Source organism: Podarcis melisellensis (assembly GCF_964234715.1).
Source record: "Podarcis melisellensis genome assembly, chromosome: 16".
NCBI lineage: Eukaryota > Metazoa > Chordata > Lepidosauria > Squamata > Lacertidae > Podarcis > Podarcis melisellensis.
Genome location: NC_138533.1, coordinates 28,093,126 through 28,109,351, shown reverse-complemented (window position 1 = coordinate 28,109,351; position 16,226 = coordinate 28,093,126). Strand labels below are relative to the sequence as shown.

The 16,226-nt window shown below is 45.3% G+C and overlaps 1 protein-coding gene across 2 annotated transcripts in view; it reads right to left on the bottom strand.

Annotated features, from left to right (window-relative positions):
• The window catches only part of LOC309359481 (tRNA (32-2'-O)-methyltransferase regulator THADA-like), a 63,574-nt gene that overhangs the window by 36,095 nt on the left and 11,253 nt on the right, over positions 1–16,226 (bottom strand). For both annotated transcript variants that reach the window (XM_081893177.1, XM_081893178.1), the window contains exons 6-12: positions 13,924–14,046; positions 10,700–10,871; positions 8,623–8,765; positions 6,541–6,616; positions 5,380–5,516; positions 4,036–4,233; positions 1,438–2,146 (exon numbers count right to left, since the gene is read on the bottom strand). In XM_081893177.1, the coding sequence (XP_081749303.1) occupies positions 1,438–2,146; positions 4,036–4,233; positions 5,380–5,516; positions 6,541–6,616; positions 8,623–8,765; positions 10,700–10,871; positions 13,924–14,046 (1,558 nt within the window). The remainder of the gene's footprint in view (positions 1–1,437; positions 2,147–4,035; positions 4,234–5,379; positions 5,517–6,540; positions 6,617–8,622; positions 8,766–10,699; positions 10,872–13,923; positions 14,047–16,226) is intronic.

Below are 16,226 nucleotides of genomic sequence, written 5' to 3'. Positions count from 1 at the left end.
AAAATCCTGAGGATCCATGTGGATCCGTGCTTTGTCACCACGTTTTAAATGGGGAGGGAAGGAAAAACACAGAAGGGACAAGAAGCACAAGAGGGGTGTGCGGAGAAGCAGCTGGCTAAGAATGCAGGGGAGGAGTTTAACGGGGTGGGGGGGGAGGAAAGGAAGGCAAAAGCCCCCCCCCCAAGCCAGCCCCCCCCTCTCTCTTTCTCTCTCTCTCTCTCTCTCCCACCTTTTTCGGCTGCCTGCGAATCCCTAGAGCACGGAGAAGAGCACGGAGGTGGTGGGCTGGAGCCTGCACGCAGTGTGACTAGGAAAGAATTAGAAGGAAGGACTCGATCCTTTCCTCAACCCTCTGCTTGCCAGCAGGGCAGGGGATTCCCTGCTCTTTGTTGAGTTTGAGCAAACGCAGCAACAGAAGCGGGTGGGCAGTAAGACCCTGAGGCAGAATGCAGGAAAGCAGCAGCTTCTGCCTTCCCTCCGCCCGACCGCCCGTTCTTATTTTTGCCTGATTTTTGCCTATTTTTGCCCCTGTGCTCCAGCGAGTCAGCTCCAGGGACCACACATTCGCTCAATAACACGCACAGACATTTCCCCTTACTTTTTAGGAGAAAAAATCTGCGTGTTATAGAGCGAAATTTACGGTACGTGCGTGTTATGGTCTGGTGCGTGTTATAGAGTGAAAAATACAGTATTTACTGATTTCGTGGCACCAACCACATGCGAGCTGGGAGTTGCCTGTACAGTGGTAAAGGTAAAGGTACCCCTGCCCGTACGGGCCAGTCTTGACAAACTCTGGGGTTGTGCGCCCATCTCACTTAAGAGGCCAGGGGCTAGCGCTGTCCGGAGACACTTCCGGGTCACGTGGCCAGCGTGACATCGCTGCTCTGGCGAGCCAGAGCCGCACACGGAAACGCCGTTTACCTTCCCGCCAGTCCCTATTTATCTACTTGCACCCAGAGGTGCTTTCAAACTGCTAGGTTGGCAGGCGCTGGGACCGAGCAGCGGGAGCGCACCCCGCCGCAGGGATTCGAACCGCCGACCTTTCGATCGGCAAGTCCTAGGCGCTGAGGCTTTAACCCACAGCGCCACCTGCGTCCCTCTGTACAGTGGTACCTTGGGTTAAATACTTAATTCGTTCCGGAGGTCCGTTCTTAACCTGAAACTGTTCTTAACCTGAAGCACCACTTTAGCTAATGGGGCCTCCTGCTGCCGCCGCGCCGCCACAGCAGCACGATTTCTGTTCTCATCCTGAAGCAAAGTTCTTAACCCGAGGTACTATTTCTGGGTTAGCAGAGTCTGTAACCTGAAGCATATGTAACCTGAAGCGTATGTAACCCGAGGTACCACTGTATTTAAAAACGTGAGAAGAGCAGGGGGCGCATTTGGTCTGGCATTCTGTTCTCACACAATAGGTGTGTGGAGAATGGGTCTACTCACCCACGGCTTGCCCCAAAGCCGTTTCTGGATCCTTCCCGCCACAGCGTCCCTTCTTGTCCGATTCCTGCTTCCGTAGCAGGGCAAGAGAGCTGTCCCTCAGCCTGACCAGGGCCTTCTTAACCATGGTTTGGAGGAGCTGCCGGAAGGATGAAGAATCGCAGTTCAAACTCAGCGGCAAAGCTTCCTTCAGGAACCGGGCCTCCATCTCGGACAAGGGCTGGTTGGTCCTGGGGGCGGAGCAGAGGAGGCTCAGCGCCGCCAAGCGGACGTTCTCCTCCTTGGAGAAGAGGCAGGAGGGGAGCCTTTCGAGGGTCTCCACATTGGAGGGGAAGGCCCCTGAGATGGTCCTCTGGGCATTCAGCAAGGCGACCCAGGCCCGCAACTTAGAGGGTTCCCTGCTCCTAAAACTCTCGTCCAACAAAGAGTACGAAGCTGGGAAAACTCGCAAGGTCCAGACCAGGAGATAGTTGGAGACGTTGCTCTGGAGGGAAGGGGAGGGAGAGGTCAAGGCGCTGGAGAGGACCGCAAGCCAGCAGCGGCCCCAATCGCGAGCCAGCTCTTCCTCTGGGACCTGCTCCCGCCTCTCGGCCCAAACTTTGCGCTGCAGCTGGAGGATCGTTTTGTACAAATCGGAGGCGGCAGGGCACAAGTGGTTGGTCGACAGGCAGTTCAAGAGGTGCTGCGGGAGATCTCTGTATGAATCCAGAACCTGAGCAGAACGGAAAAGGGAAGATTCAGGAGACGGCAGGATGTCCGGGGTCTTTACACAAACACAAGAGAAGGTCACCAAACGGCACAAAACGCAGGGTGCTGCCTTGTACTGAGCCGGGCCCTTGCTCAGTGCTGGCAAAAAAAGATGTAATAATAATAATAATAATAATAATAATAATAATAATAATAATAATACATTTTATTTATATCCCGCCCTCCCTAGCTGAAGCCGGGCTCAGGGCGGCTAACGACACTAAAATAGTGCAGCATTCTAAAAACATTATAAAAATTAATTAAAATCAAATTGATGGCAACCATAAACTAAAGTTCTATAAAGATTGCCAAGGAGGCTGCGCCTGTATTGATCAGGTGGGATTGCTGTGAGGAATTATAACAAATACAGAGTAAGCCATCTGTGTCAGCAATGAAAGCATTGCGTTGGCTGGGTTTAAACTATTTTGATATGATTCTTGATCAATCCACACCTCCGCATCCCTGTTCCATTTCTCTTTCTTGACCAGTCACGTACATGGCCAGTCTTCGCCAGGCAGGCATCCTGGGCCATAAAGATAGTGGGCAAGTTTCTTTGATGTAGCTTTTCTGATATGTCAATCTTAGGATGTTAATCTTAGGGCCAGGAAACAAATCTCACCTGAAGCTGATAATGATCACTGTCTTCCTGGCCATCCTTCTTATCATGTATATTGCTTGTTTATGACCTCAGGGGTTGCCAAATGTACTCCTCTGTAGTTCTGTTTTGTTTACCCCAGAAATATGTGTGCTTAATTAGTTTTGGTAGTTTAACTTTGTCCACACGTGGGGTCTGTTGAAATGCTCAGAAGAAATCGGATTTCTTCTGAGTTCCCAGACTAGGTCTGTGCGTCTTTGTGGTCAGGATATAAGATAAGGCACAGACGTTTCTTCCCTGTTCCACTGGTACAGTCAAGGCCATCTTTGCCGTCACAAACTGATAAAGGAGAGGGCTCTGAGCACTTGTTTATACAGCTGGGTTTTTGGCTCACTAGCTCGAGTTAAAGCATTTTAGCTAAGGAAAAATTGGGATTTGGGTGCAGTTTCAAACTGCCTGCACAGTCAGTTTTTCGGTTTGGGAAACCCATTCCTTCAATCTGGCTTAGTATTGACTGCACTGACCAACAGCAGCTTTCCAGGATTTCAGGCAAGGAGTCTCTCCCAGGTCTACCTGGAGATGCTGGGGCCTTCTGCATGCAAAGCAGGTGTTCTGAGCTACGCCCCACTGCTAAAGTCAATGGGATCTGTAAACACTGAAAGTGTTACTGATTTACCGGTAACTCAAATATTTCCCAAACTTGGGTCTCTAGCTGTTTCTGAACTACAATTCTCATCGTTCCTGACCACGGATCCTGCCAGCTAGGGGTGATGGGAGTTGTGGTCGAAAAAGAGCTGGAGGACCCAAGTTTGGCAAACACAGTTGTAACAATACAGTGGTACCTCGGAAGTCAAAAGGAATCTGTTCCGGAAGTCCGTTCGACTTCCAAAACATTCGGAAACCAAGGCGCAGCTTCTGATTGGCTGCAGGAACGTCCAGGTTCCAGAGGACGTTCGAGAACTGGAACAATCAGTTCTGGTTTTTGATCGTTCGGGAGCCGAAACGTTCAATTCCCAAGGCGTTTGAAAACCAAGGTATGACCATACAATCTGTTACAGCACTGGTGCATAGAAACACACAGGTGAAATCGGTTCGTATTATGGCACGTACGAAAGCAGTAAAAAGAAGAGAAAGGTTTTGGTGGGTTTTGTTTTTAAGAAATTAACAAAGAGGGTAATTTCCATCTCCAGCTACCTGACCCTTTCAGAGTATTATGGGCTGAGCTCTGCACTCACACACCAACATCATCCCCCCCTTACCTTTTTAGGACCCAGGTAGGGCAGAACCGAAATGAGAGGAAAATACCGGGCTCTGGCCTGCCAGGGCATAAGGATGACTCTCTGGAGGAACTGACCATAGAGGGGTCTCTCCAGGTCCTCAAAACGATCACACTCTAAGCTGTAGATCTCCAGGAGGAGCTGGAAGGAGCTGTGGATTAAATCAGACACCCCTTCCACCTGAACAGTGTGGGCAGAGGAGGGGTGGGAAAGTAACATTATTATGTACGAATCATAGAATCGTAGGGTTGGAAGGGACCACAAGGCACATCTAGTCCAACCCCCTGCAATGCAGGAATCTTTCTGCCCAACGTGGGGCACAAAGCCACAACTTTCTAACAGCCTGAGATTAAAAGTCTTGTGCTCTGTTGACTGAGCTATCCTCTGCTGCAGTCCAGGGTGGATAAAAATCAATGATTTTTTTATTTTAAAAATTAATAATTGGATTTTTTAAAAACTTAAATCAGATTTTTAAAAATTTAAATCAGATTATTTTTTAAATAAGTTTTTTTATCAGATTTTTAAAAAATTAAATTGGATTTTTAAAACAAAATACTTTTGGAGGAAAAATCTTTCTATAGTTTTCTATTTAAGTTACATTATAGTCCAAAGGCTATTCATCAGGAAATAAGGATTTGTTTTAGGTTTTTCGGCCTGAGGTTTTTTTAAAAAAAATAAGAATTGTTTAACCACATCAGTTAACAAACATGGATACAATATGCTGTAATATTATTGTTTTAGTTACATTAATTGTTTAAATTCTTATTAAGAACATGATTCTTTTTCTCCTTCCAATAAACTACAGCAGAAAAGTTGTCCAAATATAAACAGTTAACTTACTAAACCTCACAATAATTTCGTAATTATCTGCCTATGTATTTCTAATAGTATAACCAAATCAGTAGTTTTGATATAACTGTAAAAACTACTCTGAAAATTTATTATTCCAGAAATGAAACCTTTACCTGGTTGTAAATATTAAATTATACCAGCAAGAATAAGTATTTCTTGGGGGAAGATGATCTAAATCAAGTCTTACTGACTCGTGATTTAAATCATGATTTAAATAGTGATTTAAATCTATTTGATTTAAATCAAATCAACCCTGCTGTAGTCCAACAACATCTGGAGGGCCCCTCATTGAATACCCTCTGATCTAAGTGGTACCCTTGACTTTTGGTCTGCTTAGCTCTTGCTGTTGCATGAGGTTGTTTTTGTTGAATATAGGTGTTTTGGTTTCTTAAAAACTAACGTTAAGCCTCCTCTGCGAGTGCAGCTTTGACAGGATGCAAGAAGGTCCAGATGAAATGAAAAAGGTACCATTACCGGGCTCTCTGCATTGTTCCAGAGGAATTGGGTCAGTCTCTCGAGAAGTCTAGATTGGTCTGCCAACACCCGGCTCCTTTTCCCTTCCCAGATCTCCTCCAGACTTTCTCGGACGCGTCGAAGCCATAGAGAAAACACTGCAAACGGAGGTCCAGGCTAATCACACCAATGACAACCACTTCCTCGTTCTGCATTCACAATGCTTTAAAAGCAAGAGTGGGAAACCTGTGGCCCTCTGGATGTTGCTGCGACTCCAGCTCCCATCAGCCACAGTTGGCAGAGCCAGTGGAGGATGGGAGTTGTAGTCCAGAAAACTCTGGCGGGTCACAGGTTCTCCAATGGCCTTGGCCCAGTATACCTGAAGGAGCGTCTCCACATCCATCACTCAACCTGGACATTGAGGTCCAGCTCCGAGGGCCTTCTGGTGGTTCCCTCGCTGCGAGGTTACAGGGAACCAGGCAGAGAGCCTTCTCGGTGGTGGCACCCTCCCATCAGATGTCAAGGAAATAAACAGCTATGTATCTGACTTTTAGAAGACATCTGAAGACAGACCTGTTTAGGGAAGTTTTTAATGTTTGATGTTTTAGCGTGTTTTTAATATTCTGTTGGGAGCCGCCAGAGTGGCTGGGAAAATCCAGCCGGATGGGCAGTGTAAAAATAAATAAAATAAAATAAAATAAAATAAAATAAAATAAAATAAAATAAAATAAAATAAAATAAAATAATAAAATAAAATAAAATACAATAAAATAAAATAAAATATTATTATGAGCATATCATTGTTTACTTCAACTCGCCTGTGGAAACAACTCAGAGGTCACGAAAGAAGGAAGGGAGGGTAACAACAGGAAGAATTAAAGGAACTATTGGAAACTCAAGGCAGTAGAGATATAAGATGATCAGAGCCCCACAGAACTTCAAGCATGGGAAGTCCCAATAAAAATTTATAATTTGGCAGAATATTTGGACTATCTAATATGTATTTGTATAATTTGGAATATTTAATGTGATTTGATTGGATTGTTAAAATGGAAAATTTAATAAAAATTATTTATATAAAAAAATATAATTATTATTATGCTTCTTCCCTGGTTGAGAATTGGGTCTCCTTTGGCTGTGACCATCTGAATTGGAAAGATGACTTCAGGGCAAACCACCTACCTTGGAAGCAGTAGTAATCCGGCTCCTCCATCAGGACCAGAAGAGCTGGGAACAGGACATCCAGCAACAGACAAGCCTGCGGAAGAGGGTATAAGGGCTGTGATTTAGCTGCATTTCCTGCACGGCAGGCGGTTGGATGAGATGGGTCCCTTCTCAACTCCACACTCCTACGATTCTATAGGGGGGAAATGGTGTGTGGGGCGGGAGGAAGCAATCACAGTACAGTGGTACCTCAGGTTAAGTACTTAATTCGTTCCGGAGGTCCGTTCTTAACCTGAAACTGTTCTTAACCTGAAGAACCACTTTAGCTAATGGGGCCTCCTGCTGCTGTCGTGCCGCCAGAGCACAATTTCTGTTCTCTCCTGAAGCAACATTCTTAACCCAAGGTAATATTTCTGGGTCTGTAACCTGAAGCATATGTAACCTGAAGCGTATGTAACCCAAGGTACCACTGTATATTTCTTCAGGCCCAGGATTAAGAAAAGCCAACAAAAATCATGCATCTCTCTCAGGGAAGGAGGCAGAAAAAAGCCTCGAAATGAGAAAAAAAACAGGGAATTTTTATAACAAGACAGTTTTTTTTTTAAAAAAAATCTTAATTACAGTGGTACCTCAGGTTAAGTACTTAATTTGTTCCGAAGGTCCGTACTTAACCTGAAACTGTTCTTACCCTGAAGCACCACTTTAGCTAATAGGGCCTCCCGCTGCTATTGCACCGCCAGAGCACGATTTCTGTTCTCATCCTGAAGCAAAGTTCTTAACCTGAAGCACTATTTCTGGGTTAGCGGAGTCTGTAACCTGAAGCGTATGTAACCCGAGGTACCACTGTATTGTTACATTTACACCCCACACCGTTCCTGCAAAGTGGCATCCACACAGTTCTCCCTGTCATCCTCAAAACAGCCCTGAGAGGTAGGCTAGGCTAAGAGGCAGTGACAGAGCACTCTTCTTCCCAGACTGTGAGGGAAAATGGTGAAGACAGGTTCTTTATGGACAGAGTGGTTTTTGCAGCCGTTGTTAAAGTTGCAAAACAACGAAGCACGGGACGGAGGGATGGAGAAATTTCTGAAACAGCAATGGGATATCGGCTCCACCCAAGGCATGAAGGAGAACAGAAACAACCGGGAAAAGATAGACATAATATTTTACAAGGACAGAAACACCACACACAGGAAGAACAAGGATATAGTTTGAGTGCCTCACTTGTCGTTTTAGAAATCATTTAATGTGTCAACACAAATAGACGTTATTAATATTGCAGTTGTTGTATAAAGGATCATTATTTTACACGGAATGTAATTGAAATTAGTAAGATTTCGGAACGCAGACATAAAAGGGGGGGGGGAATCAAACCATCAATTCTAGCACGCAGAAGGCCACCTAAATTATACAATTCAGTATTTGAATGATTGGTATTAGTAATTTTATTATAATTTGGTATTGTTATAATGAGGCTATTATTGGATGGTAATTGAAAATTAATAAAAAATATTACATAAAAAAGAAAGGTAAAGGTAAAAGTAAAGGGACCCCTGACCATTAGGTCCGGTCGTGACCGACTCTGGGGTTGCGGCGCTCATCTCGCTTTATTGGCCGAGGGAGCTTACAGCTTCCAGGTCATGTGGCCAGCATGACTAATCCACTTCTGGTGAACCAGAGCAGCGCAAGGAAACGCCGTTTACCTTCCCGCCAGAGTGGTACCTATTTATCTACTTGCACTTTGATGTGCTTTCGAACTGCTAGGTTGGCAGAAGCAGGGACCGAGCAACAGGAGCTCACCCCATCGCGGGGATTCGAACCGCCGACCATCTGATCGGCAAGTCCTAGGCTCTGTGGTTTAACCCACAGCGCCACCTGCGTCCCTAAAAAGAAAGAGGCAGTGACTAATCCTCCACACTGTGAGTTTCATGGCCGAGTGGGGATTCAAACACTGGCCTCCCTGCCCTAGACCTTTCCTTGCCACTGCAGAGGTTGCTGGCCTTAACTCTCCCAAGACGAACCACCCTTGCCCCAAACACCTGACGCTTACCAAATTTTGCCTCTAGGTTTATGGAAGAGCAGAAGTTCTTTCCTCAAGCCTACCTCTTGCGTGGTATCATCCAGCCGGCAGCTCAGGACCTCCTTCTTGCAACAGGCTAACAAGCCCCGGGTGAGTACCACCCTCTCCAGTCCATCTGGGCTCTGAGGAGGTCGGGGCACACGGAGCGTGCCAAACCAGCTTTCTCCTGGTCACAGAAAGAAATTTATCCAGTCAGTCAAAGGAATCTGTCCTCAAGTCGGCTCAGATTCACAGAGCGGCATTTACACCCACTTTTAGTTTGCACACCACCCTTCTGTATACGTTTTACAAGCTGAAGGAACCGAGAAAGGTCACGCACCTCAGAACGATCTGACCCACGACAAAAACGTTGTAATAAAAAGCATAACTTTAAAATAAACGACTTATATCAAAAAAAGTAATATTCAATAATCCACCAGAATATAATAGTACAAAATAGAATCAAATATCAGCAAATTAAACAGAAACACACTCTTAACAATTATGCTACTTTCTAAACTATAATCAATAAAAATAACAGCAAGTCGTAGCGCATGAAATAACACAATACAAGCTGAGAAGCAAAATTTTATATGTATATATATGTGTATATATATATGTGTGTATATATATGTGTGTGTGTATACACACACACACCGTATTTTTTGCCCTATAAGACTCACTTTTTCCCTCCTAAAAAGTAAGGGGAAATGTGTGTGCATCTTATGGAGCGAATGCAGGCTGCGCAGCTATCCCAGAAGCCAGAACAGCAAGAGGGATTGCTGCTTTCACTGCGCAACGATCCCTCTTGCTGTTCTGGCTTCTGAGATTCAGAATTTTTTTTTTCTTGTTTTCCTCCTCCAAAAACTAGGTGCGTCTTGTGGTCTGGTGCGTCTTATAGAGCGAAAAATATGGTATATACACACGCACACACAAAATATCCCTTAACTCCTCTTTTCCCAGCTGCTTCTGCTGTTTCTAGAGTCATGGTCTGGCAAAGGCTTCTAGGGCTGGGGCAAGAAAAGTGGGAAAAGCCATTGCCTGGTGTCCAGCACAAAGTCTCTCTCCCCAGCATTATCTGTGCTGGGTTCCTGTGCCATTAACGAAGTGATTCGACCAAGGCTACATTCACAAGGCAGGATGTTCTGTTCCCCTGACATCCCCCTAATTAACTGATGTGAAAGGCACTTCCAGAAACAGAGCGTCTGGATGCTCTCAGCGGCTTCCTTCTGGTTGCCCGGGGAAAGTATTAAAACAAGGGAAAGTTTCTTACCATCCTTTTATATTTCAATATTACAGAGAGAGGCTATAGAACCCATCCTCTTGGATAATGGCGCTGTCCTGAGTGAATCTCCACCCTCCGTCTCTCCCACTTTCTCATTCATCTCCTCCACGGGTGCTGCTATGAGCCCTCTGTCTTTGAGCTCTTTGCTCTCCTACTTTTAAGGCTCACCAGGTTCTGGGAGATGAAGAGTCTGGAATGCTTTCTAGTGACGTGTCAGCCGGGTGTTGTTCTGACTCTCCATGATTTCCCAACTTTTCCCCTCATCTGCCTCTGAGCTGTGACCTCCCTCGAACCCCTGTTGTAAATCCATACAGTGGTACCTCGGGTTAAGAACTTAATTCGTTCCAGAGGTCCGTTCTTAACCTGACACTGTTCTTAACCTGAGGTACCACTTTAGCTAATGGGGCCTCCCGCCGCGCGATTTCTGTTCTCATCCTGAAGCAAAGTTCTTAACCCGAGAAACTATATCTGGGTTAGTGGAGTCTGTAACCTGAAGCATCTGTAACCTGAAGCATCTGTAACCCGAGGTACCACTGTACTGTCTTCCTCTTCCCCCTCCCAGGAAGGGTCAAGATGGGGAGGCGGTCTCCGCCATTCCTCCTCCTCTGCCACTTAGTGGAATATGACACACGTTTAATGCTCCTTTCTGCATTCAATGCAAACATTTCTTTTTTTCCGGAAGCAAATGCAGAAACGAGCGCTAAACACATTTTATTTACAGACACAGGACACTTGGGAGATTCATTTGCAGTCAAACAGATCGAGACAACCTCGCAGGCGTGCAAGTCGAAACACAGAGTTATTTGTGCAGCAAGGAAAGCGACGTCTGAACGCACCTTGGTGGCCGGCTGCTTTAGCATCTTGTCTCTGCGCAACGGAGGAACAGCTGAGGTCCAGAAGTTGATAGAGACCCAGGACAGCCATGGCTCCTCTCTGGGGCTCTGGCGCTGTGTTGACCAGCATGCTCACAGCAGTAGCAGCCAGCAGCCGAGTGTCCTTGCAGGTTTCCTATGGCGAAGGTAAACCGAGTGAACAAGAATGGTTTCTCGGACCAAAGCTCACAATTTGAAAAAGATCTTATACAAAATAAAGAAAAACTTTTTTTATCTAAAATGTAAAGGTAAAGGGACCCCTGAACATTAGGTCCAGTTGTGGCTGACTCTGGAGTTGCAGCGCTCATCTCGCTTTATTGGCCGTACAGCTTCCAGGTCATGTGGTCAGCATGACTAAGCTACTTTTGGAGAACCAGAGCAGTGCACGGAAATGCTGTTTACCTTCCCGCCAGAGTGGTACCTATTTATCTACTTGCACTTTGACATGCTTTCGAACTGCTAGGTGGGCAGGAGCTGGGACCGAGCAACGGGAGCTCACTCCGTCGTGGGGATTCGAACCACCAACCTTCTGATTGGCAAGTCCTAGGCTCTGTGGTTTAACCCACAGCGCCACCCACGTCCCAATATCTAAAATGTACGATATGTTATTAGACTGGGAAACAAAAGACAAACTTGTCAAAGCCTCTATGGCACACTGGGCAATAGATATAGGACATAATATAGATTTTAATCTCTGGGGAAAACTTTGGAAGAGCGATCTGTAGTTTACAGCATGTTATTCCTTGAAGGAGAACTACTTGAAAATGATTTGCAGATGGTATTTAACTCCGAGTAGGCTTGCTAAGATGTATAAGACTGAATCAGATAAGTGCTGGAGATGCAATGAGGTTCTTTCATATGTGGTAGACTTGCAAAAGGGCAAAAGAGATTTGGGAAATAATTTATAATGAATTGAAAAAAATGTTTAAAAGCACTTCACCCCAAAAAAACAACAGAGTCCTTTTCACTGGGGATAATTCAGACGGAAATTCCCAGGTGTCAAAAAAGGTTATTTATATATACTACTACTGAGGCCTGTGTTTTGTTAACCCAAAAATGGAAAATGAGCGAGGCCCAAACCAAAAAAGAATGGCAACTTAAACTGATGTAATATGTGCAGCTTGTGGACCTAACATATAGAATAAGAGAACAAGAAAAACATATGTGTAAAGAAGATTGGAAAATGTTTATTGAATATATGAGAGGGGGATTTTAGTTTATTTATTTATTGAATTTATATACTGCCCTATACCCAGGGGTCTCTGGGTGGTTCTCAGAATAACCACTGAAAACGTTGGCAGCGGTAAGATAAATTCAACAATGTAAATAAGTTTTGATGGATGCAATAATGGAATACTGAATGATTTAGTTTATGCAAAATATGCAGGGATTTATGTTATGCAAAATGAACCATGGAAAGAAAAAAAGGGAAGTTTAAATGAATATTCTAAATTGTAAAACAGAAAATTTAATAAAAATTATATACAGTGGTACCTAGGTTTTCGAGCGTCACAGAAGCCTGTTTTGGTTTTTGAACCACTGAAAACCTGTAAGTAAATGCTTACATTTTTTAATGCGCCTCGGAAGTCGAATGGTTTCCACTGCATGTTTTTCAATTTTCTCTACTGAAATTGAAATTCTCCCTTTGCACCTTGGTTTTCAAACGTTTCAGAAGCTGAATGGTCTTCCAAAACGGATTACGTTCGAAAACCGAGGTACCACTGTATATAAAAAAAGAATTTCTTGTCTACTCCTTCTTTTACAGATATAGCCAAACAACTTTTAGAACTGTAGACTTGAGGGAGGGGGTTTTTAAATGATCCCTAATCCTGCACTTACTTGATGCAGAGATAAAGGGGTTGTAGCCAACTAAATCCCACTCAGAGTAGACCCAATGCAATTAACGGACCTAAGTATGCATTTACTGCATTTATATCTCATCTTTCCCTCCAAGGTGCTCAAGGCTGCATACACAATTCTCTCCCTCCTTGTTTGACCCCCACAACAACCCTGTGAGGTTGGTTAAAAGGCTGTGACTGACCCCAAGGTCACCCAGTGACCTTCTTCATGGGCAGGTGGGGATTTGAACCCTGGTTTCTCAGATCTTAATCTAACACTCTAACCACCGCACCATGCAGGTAGTGTCGTATTGACTGTGTGGTGTTGTAGAGCCAGTGTGGTGTAGTGGTTAAGAGTGGTGGACTCATAATCTGGTGAACCGGGTTCGATTCCCCGCTCCTCCACATGCAGCTGCTGGGTGACCTTGCGCTAGTCACACTTCTTTGAAGTCTCTCAGCCCCACTCATCTCACAGAGTGTTTGTTGTGGGGGAGGAAGGGAAAAAGAGATTGTTAGCCTCTTTGAGACTCCTTAGGGTAGTGATAAAACGGGATATCAAATCCAAACTCTTCTCTTCTTCACTGGTGTTTTGCATTATGCTGCCTTGTAATGCTCCCTGATTTTATTTATATTTATGTACATGAGTTAGTGTTTAAGTATTTTATTGTATGAATCATTTGACACGGTTCTATTGAAGTGTGTGTGTAAAGTACGCCTTGATTGACAAGGGAGGGTGTTCAATGCAGAATAAGAGGGTCTACCTCTTTACCCTGGCCTGTTGACAACAGAGATCTAGGTTTGCAAGACAAGTCTCTGCTCCCATGATTGCAGTTTAAATATTTTTAATAACTGAATTTTTAAACTGGTGTAACCCAGGGGCATGGGTGGTGCTGTGGGTTAAACCCCAGAGACTAGGACTTGCCGATCAGAAGGTCAGTGGTTCGAATCCCCACGACGGGGTGAGCTCCCGTTGCCCGGTGCCTGCTCTTGCCAACCTAGCAGTTCGAAAGCACATCAAAGGGCAAGTACATAAATAGGTACCGCTCCGGTGGGAAGGTAAATGGCATTTCCGTGTACTGCTCTGGTTCTCCAGAAGCGGCTTAGTCATGCTGGCCACATGCCCCGGAAGCTGTACGCTGGCTCCCTCGGCCAATAAAGCGAGATGAGCGCCGCAACCCCAGAGTTGGTCACGGCTGGACCTAATGGTCAGGGGTCCCTTTACCTTTACCTTTAATCCACCCTGCGACCTGTGTGTGAAAGGCAGGTAACAACAACGTTTTATTTTGGTTTGGGTTTTTTAAAAAGGAGACCGCACAGGACTAAAAGCCAGACCGGTTCATAAACAGGTACCTTTCCCACAATGCTTTTCAGCAGAGAGCTCAAAATCCTTTGAAGGGTTTTGCTGTTCTCGGTTCCTTCCCACGCAAGGGGCAAAATCTCTTCCGGCATCCACTTGAAAAGCTGCAGGCACACCTAGAGAGGGAACAGAGAGACAAAGCGTATCAGTATGGCTTGTTTGCTTCTGCTCAATGCAATCCATATTGGACTCTGAAGTCAGCCCTGCTGCGCTCAATGGGGCTTGGAACCCAGGTAACAGGATGCATAAGTTCGTGCGCCCGGGCCCTAATTTGCCATGGTTTCCCCTAGTTTCCCCACCAAAATCTCCACCACCTACCCAACACACGACGTCATAAGTGACTGCCAAGGCCGAATCAGGAGCCTTGAAAGCGTGCTCCTGAATATTCACAGGCAAGCAGGGTTTGCTGTCACTGCTGAAAGAGACAGCAAGCCCTGCTTAGATCGACTTGGATCTTCCTTCGCAACGTGGCTGCACAGGTTTGCAGAGGAACCTGGCTGGAAAAAGTTTCCCGTGCCCAAAGAATCAGATTTTCCGAGTTTTAATTTTTTTGTTTTTCTGCCCCTGTTGTGTTTCATTTGGTTCGCTTGCCCAAGTCCGCTAGAGCTGTCATCTGTCATACGCTCTGTCATCTACGCTCTGATAGGGATGTACTCTGTATTGCGTCGATGGAGGAGGGTGGGAGGTCTGGTGCTTGAAGGCCCTGGGTGAGTGCTCATGGCTGTAGGAATTCCAACCATGATACGGTGAGGGGGGGGGGAAAGTATTTGATCCCCTGCTAAATTTGCGAATTATTGCACCAGCTGTTGTCACCTTCTCATCAAGCTGCTTGGCAATACAGTGCTACCTCAGGTTAAGTACTTAATTCGTTCCGGAGGTCCGTACTTAACCTGAAACTGTTCTTAACCTGAAGCACCACTTTAGGTAATGGGGCCTCCTGCTGCCGCCGCGCCGCCGGAGCACGTTTTTTGTTCTTATCCTGAAGCAAAGTTCTTAACCTGAAGCACTATTTCTGGGTTAGCGGAGTCTGTAACCTGAAGCGTATGTAACCTGAAGCATATGTAACCTGAGGTACCACTGTAGTCTTGTAGCCCTGTCCAGCCTTGCGCAGGTCTACAGTCTTGTCCCTGACATCCTTGGACAGCTCTTTGGTCTTGGTCATGGTGGCCACTTTGGAATCTGCTGGATTGCTTCTGTCGACAGGTGACTTTTGTACAGGTACTGTAACGAGCTGGGATTACAGGTAAGACCTTTCCCTTACAGCAGGTGCTTCTAATCTCAGCTCGTTACATACAGTGAAGATACCAGGTAGCCTGCCATCTGGCTGGTCGATAGGGGATCAAAGACTTATTTCACTCTTTATAACACACATCAATCTCTGACTTTGGTCATCTGGGTTTCTCTGTCATTCTGTCTCTCACAGCTACAATAAACCTACCATTAAAATTATGGACTGGTCATTTCTTCGTCAGAGGACAAACGGGCAAATTTAGCAGGGGATCAAATACTTTCCCCCCCCTCACTGTACCTTTTCCCATCATATCAACACACTGAATTAGCAGGAGATGCCACAGTGAGCAGAATTAGGCTTCGTATGCACTATGCAGTGGTACCTCGGGTTAAGTACTTAATTCGTTCTGGAGGCCTGTTCTAAACCTGAAACTGTTCTTAACCTGAAGCACCACTTTAGCTAATGGGGCCTCCTGCTGCTGCTGCGCCGCCAGAGCACAATTTCTGTTCTCATCCTGAAGCAAAGTTCTTAACCTGAAGCACTATTTCTGGGTTAGTGGAGTCTGTAACCTGAAGCATATGTAACCTGAAGTGTATGTAACCCAAGGTACCACTGTATAGCAGAGTTTCCCTGTCATGGAATTCTACTCAGTATTGATCCAGAGCAGATTCCAACGTATAGTTAGCAGAGTAACAACTTAAACACATTGCAGCATTCCCAAACAATAGACCAGAGGCAATTGTATTTCATCCAACAGAGCTTTACTGCTACTGAAGGCAAATGAGCATATAGTAATGGTCACAAATCCAATACAGTGGTGCCTCGCAAGACGAAAAGAATCAGTTCCGTGATTCTCTTCTTCTAGCAGTTTTTTCGTCTTGTGAAGCAAGCCCATTGACAGCTTGGCGGATTAGCACTATAGCGGTCTAGCGGCTTCTAGAGATCAGCTGTTAAGCAGCTTATCAACGGATCAGCTGTTAAGCGGCTTAGCGGCTTAGGAAAAGGGCGGAAAAAGCGGAAAAAACCCGCGGGGACTCGCAAGATTTTTTCGTCTTGCGAAGCAAC